At 37.0% G+C, this 6,000-nt stretch overlaps 1 protein-coding gene across 4 annotated transcripts in view; it reads left to right on the forward strand.

Annotated features, from left to right (window-relative positions):
* Window positions 1-4,412, forward strand: part of NUBPL (NUBP iron-sulfur cluster assembly factor, mitochondrial) — a 77,408-nt gene extending 72,996 nt beyond the window's left edge. For 2 of the 4 annotated variants that reach the window (XM_057390288.1, XM_057390452.1), the window contains one exon: window positions 2,904-4,408. In XM_057390288.1, coding sequence (XP_057246271.1) covers window positions 2,904-2,966 — 63 coding nt within the window. In that variant the 3' untranslated portion in view covers window positions 2,967-4,408. Of the gene's footprint in view, window positions 1-2,903 lie in introns of all 4 variants that reach the window. The other 2 variants (XM_057390204.1, XM_057390366.1) reach the window with 2 other exon arrangements.
* Window positions 4,413-6,000: the final 1,588 nt, after the last annotated feature.

The following is a 6,000-nucleotide window of genomic DNA, read 5'->3' on the forward strand; positions in this document are numbered from 1 at the left end:
ATTTGGCAATGCATCATCAGACCCTCATTTACGCTTCTGTCTGCTGAAGAAATTCCGAGTGGTAGGATAGCCTGTTTGAAGGATGTCAGTGTGCTGCATTTGATTTGCGCTGTTCTACTTACCCGTGTTTTTTCAGCAGGATGTCTTTTTAGATGTCTGTAATGGCACCTTGGGATAGCAGTATTACCCAGCTGGGGCTCCCTCCGAGAACGGCTTGGCTGTTACTGCTGCTGATATGTAGGATAATTAGGAAATTTCCCATGAGCTCTAAGGATTTTTCTTTGAGATTTTAGTTTCATAAATTCARCTTACTTACCCATCTCCTCCATTTCATGTTATAATGTATGGATTGACATTTATTGTCTCATTATGTTTCCTTTTCTGACCTGATGAGACTTCACTGTATTTTGGCAAGAGTTGCCAGTACATGCACAGAAGAATCTTGTGGTAGACCTGCCCAGAGGTGGGCAGAGTGGGATAGGCTCTGGACCTCTTGTAGCAATCAGGAATTTCTCTGCGTGACATGAAGCTTTTATCTGAAGTGGACTCATTTAAAGCTGTGTTTATCAACATGTTTTTAGTGCCTTCTGAGTTGTTCACAGTAAAATATAGACAGTGGAGGGCAGCTCCAGTCATGCACTGGAGTTGTGTCAAAGTAACAAACAATTTCTGTGGAAATTTAAGCTATTAAAAATCTAATTGAACTAGAAAATGGAATATGGTTGCACAGAGAGTGCCAAGAGCAAAAGTTATCAATGACTGGCTGGCCATGATTATTTTCATGTACATGATGGTAGCTGAGTATAGTATTTGTCCTTGTCATAGTTACTATTTGATTAGTTGTTCATGCTTGTTAGTTTTCTTCAGCAACTAATAAAGTATAAGTCCTTACAGGTCAGTTGAGCAGGTTTAAATTCCTTTTCTTTCTTTACTGGTACAGTAGCATCCACAGCATTTGATATTCCAGTCAGGACTTGCACAGATTCTTCTTTGRATTGCTGGGCTGGATAAAGCATCTTAATAGTCTTGTAATCACAAATAGACAYTAGACACCATGTCAGTATTGGGATTTATATCCTGAAGGCTACAGCCGAGTGATGGGATCAGCATACATTTTCTGATTTGCTGGAATCAAATGGTTTGATTGGAATGGTTTGGGTGAAGGAAAATGTGACGYTGGCTCCTGCCTGCTTTGATTTTGTAGACTCTGAGTTGGGTTCTGTGTGTGGCCATTGCACCAGACACTGGTAGCCACAGTAGTGAGCTGTTGGCTGGCTGAGATCTGCAGTCCAGTGGAGAGCAAACCAGCAGGTCAGACCAAACCAAACCAATCCATGAGAGCAGGGCAGAGTGAGCCATGACCTGTACAGTCTGCACTAATCTTGGCAATGATGCATACTCCCCTCATGGATAAGATTTTTAGGGAGAATGGAATGCCATAACTGAAAGGCTATATTTTCCTGGGATTACTGTAGGGCTTAATTAGATCAGCTCATAAAAAGTCTTGGAGTTTGAATCTACCCCACATCTGTTAGCCCATGATAATACAGATTCATTATAGAGCAATGAATCAGGGTGTTCTGATTATKTAGGTTAAGTAGGACTTTTCACTCCATTTCCTGGTGAACTTCGTTACAGGTTCTCAGTTTCCTACTCCACCATCAATGCTGTCATCAGCTTCACCACTTCATCATCAGCTATGCCCTTGAGGTCCGAAGAACTGTGCCTTCTTGGCACTGTTTGTACTTGTGTTTGAGAGATGAGCAGCCTTTCACATGGCTGTTCCCCAGCTTTTTTTTTGACTCTGTGAACGTCACCTTCTACCTCTGCCTCTGCCTTTCCCAGCGCTGCTCTCAGACCCCATCTAGGCAGTGTTTATAATAAACAAGTCTGGTCTGGCTTTAGGGCATTCTGTCTTCCTGTGCACTGCTTGATCCTCATGAAGTGGGGGGGAATGATAACAGATATTTTGTTGTTAGATATAAAGTTGTCCATCAGCAAAAAAAAATGGTTTTCAGAAAGAGAGTCTATAAACCATTCCTTTAAGCTTTCAGACATAAAGAGAATAACTGACCTGAGAAGTTTGTTTTTCTCCTATTAAAATGAAAACAGTTATGACAGATGAATAAGAACTCATYCATTACTTGACATTAAATTTGTTAATGCTGATCTGATCACAATCCTAGCTGTGTCACGTTTTTGGAGATTTTAACATAAGTGTGCTTCCTTGGATTGCTCTCCATAGTCCAGTTCTGTGCTATTGTGCCCTCCAGCTCAGGGTGTCTGACCAAATGCCACAGGTTGGTGTGAAAGAGAGATTTAACTGTGTGGACTGCAGTGTTGTAGAATTATTTCTTTTCAATATCCACTTCAGTCTTCGGAAAGATGTCTTTTTTGAAAATACTTTGGTTTTAAATGTCTGAATAGGAAATTCCATTGTGATAGTCTAGTCTGTAATGAGTTAATTGTCTCCAAAAATTCCTTTTGATGTTATTTTCTCTGATTCTCTATCTTGTGCACAGTGCATCTTGGCTGTGAGGATGAGGGAAGTTTATCATTAATAGTACCTTGTGGGACTAAAGAGTCCATGTTCTCTTCATCACTTCTCTCCAGAAGGCTACTGAGTGTTTGCTGTTAAAGATAAATTCTGTTCTTAGAATAATACGCAAGTTAAATTTTACAAATTCTCCCCCCCCACCCCGCTCCCCCTATTTCATATTATGCTTGTCCTTATTCTCTGTATTAATGCATCATTTTTCCTGAATACAGTCTAAATTGAACCCATTTATTTAAACATCTTTGGTTTTATTTATGTGTGTGATAGAACAAATACCTAACTAGTTGTGAAATAGTCCTTTTAATAGAAGATGGAAAGTGCTCAATATATGTTTCTGTTTTTGCAGGCTAAAGCCTATCTAAAGATAGCCATGGAAATAGGAAGAAGACTACCAGTACCTTCTGCTTGAAGCATTTGCCACTGAAACTTATCAAAAAAGTGACCTTTGATGCATCCAGTTCAGAAGAGTCTTGCTACCTAATTACATGGAGGGTGTATGTTTGTTCTAGGAACTCCTTTAGGAATTAATTTACCAGAGGTTAAATTATGATTGTGATAATTACTATTTTTAAAATTACTGTTTGGCCATATCGAACTGGATTCAAGTATGCAGATGATGACAGACAATATTTAACTACTGAATTTCAACATCATCAAGCAAGAAGGGATGAAGTACAATTTTCACATATGTCCTGTTTTAAGGTCAAGGATGAAAACCAGCCTCTCCATGCCAGGAGAAKGATTAGAGGTATGCTAAGGCATCAATCCTGCTTTAAAAATTAAATTTTCAATTCTGTAATTTCTTTCAGTTTTGGTTCAGCTTTCTACATGTTTAACTGTCAAACTAGCTTTAAGTTCTTCAAGATTTTAAGAAACAAAATCAGTTGTGCAGCTGCTCTACTTTTGAGTGTTCATCTTAAAAGAAAATGAAAAAATTCCACATGCACTCTGAAGAGTTCTTGTGATGGATGAGGAGCAAATTCATTCATTATTGGATGAAGTTCGATTGTGAGGCAATTCACAGTTTAGTGGAGAATGGATTACAYGACCCTGAGGCTTGTTTCTCGGCTGTTTTGCATTATAATGAACCCAGACAGAAGACAAGGTAACCGAGGTCTTCACTGAAAACCAGATGTTTTGCCTGAGCTCAGTTTGCCAGGGAATGCAAATCATCAAGATAAATTAAATTTATGATTGCATATTCCTATTACAGTGCAGCAACTTGGAATTTAAATATGAAGATATATTTTTGAAGTAAAGAAATATTTGGTCTTCAAACTATGTGGCCTTCTGGTTTGTTTTTCATTGCTTRTGATCTTTATTTTTGTGTTGGTGTGTGGAAGTAAAAGATTATGCCTTCAGGGAATGAGTTTTCATTTACAATTAGATGTTTGGGTTGACATTTAGGCTTTTCCATCTACTCAGTCAAGTATGGATATCTTAAACATACACTGTAACCCTACCATAAGGTGAATCTAACCATTCTAAGGAGTTCTGCTATTGACCTGTGAGTGACCAAAATTCTTTGTATTCCAAATACTTTGTTAGAATTTTGGATGTAGTTGTTTTTTCTTACTGAGGTGATACAACATAAAAACTTGGTATACRTTTACATTAAGAATATTTAAGTAATATGTACCCAGAGTTTACATGGAGAATCTAGACACAAGTGATGAGTTGAATTTCAAGCTTAGATGATTTTTTGCAAATCATACAATATGCAAATTGTATAGTCTGAAACTTTGGATTTTTTTGCTTCAAGTCAATCTCTGAATCTCTTCCCCGCACCCTCCCCCATGAGAGCTCATATCAGTGGTCAGCTTTTTCAGGAGTGTATTGTCATGGTCTGTAGAACTGACAAAATAATCACTTCCTTTCATTTGTCTGAGATATATTATATATATATATATATATATATATATATATATATAATATATTTATATATAACATATATTTTACAAAAATTAAAGCTGGCTTAATGTTCTGCCCTTTTATACCTTGATGATAACACTTTTAAAAATTTTTATCCCTATATATTTATTCACTTTGCTTTACCTACCATAGTTGTTGATACACAGGTCTGTAAATAATTCTGTGGCAATTTTGGCATAGTATAATCTTACATTTCAGTGGAAAAGGTGGGGTTTCTGACTGGTTTTTAGCAAAACACAGTGATATAATCTGAATGTTAGTATTTGTAGTTTTCATTCTGTTAAAAAGTTTTTGAATGTGTCTGACACCCAGTTCATGTTAAGATTGGGTGAACAATCAGTAGACAGATAGATGGTTGTTTGTTTTCCCTTTTGTTTCTTTCAAATTATTACTTGRGTTAGTTGAAGGATGAAATTTGCTTTCAAACGCTCATTTATTTTTACTCCTTTTTAACTTTTTTCCCCCTTTTAATTAGGTACTGTGGCTTCGCTCATCTGCAGAATTATTTTGAATGCCTTTATCAAGAAACTATGTTATAATGATTTAGCATAGTTTTTATGCCAGTCTGAAAATTCATATTTAGTTAACAGTTTTGTGGAAGGATTGCACAATGTAGTGGATTTATTGATTGCAAATTGTCAGTCATTTAAAATATATATATATATATATATATATATAAATGTACAGAATTGGTAGGACATTTTTGTGTTTTAAGGATACCAGCAGTCAACCTAAATTTAAATTGACAATGTATTTGCTTTACTTGCCTTACTCTCATGAGTGAAAAGCTGTTTCCAGACCTCCTCCTGCAAAATAAATGAAGGGCACTGACACCATGGCATTGCTGTTTAAAGTTACAGAAACACAGTGTCATACTTTTTAATAAGACAGTACACTGTTAAATACTTACTAATGAATTCTAGTCAACATACTACATTTGAAGTTGTATTCATMAAATCTTTATGACAGTTGTTGATGTGGGGTTGGTTGGATCAGTTGGAGGTTTAGCAGGAGAAGGTGATATTTAACTGTAGTTTATAAATACAAATTATAGACTTGACACACAGTGCTGCTTGCTCTTTTCAGCTCCAGTATTTCACTTTAATCTCATTGATATTTCCTAGTGTACTARTATGTTTTTGTTCTAAAAATGCTAATCCTAACAAAAGGGCCTGGCTTTCCTGAGCTCTATAGGTAGATGCTTTTTGCTCGGAGCAAGGGAGACTTACTACAAAATTACTGTGCTGGTGGGTTACCAGAACAGAATTATTGATGTCTGTAGCACTGTGAGCTGCAGTTTCACACTGGAAAATCCCACAGAGGAGGAAAGAGAGAGGAGGGCCATGAAGGCATGGGGCCAAACAACCAGGAATGAGGACAGAGGCGATTGTCCCAGTTTACCTCCTGCCTAGGTTAACAAGATTCCGAAGGCTCCCAAGATCCTCTTGCATTGCTGTCAGACTTAGTTTTGCTTTCACAACATGACCCTTTGTATAGTGACCACAGTTCTT

The sequence above is a fragment of the Malurus melanocephalus genome, unplaced genomic scaffold, assembly GCF_030028575.1.
Source record: "Malurus melanocephalus ecotype Western Australia unplaced genomic scaffold, MMel_1.1 scaffold_0, whole genome shotgun sequence".
Classification (NCBI taxonomy): Eukaryota; Metazoa; Chordata; class Aves; order Passeriformes; family Maluridae; genus Malurus; species Malurus melanocephalus.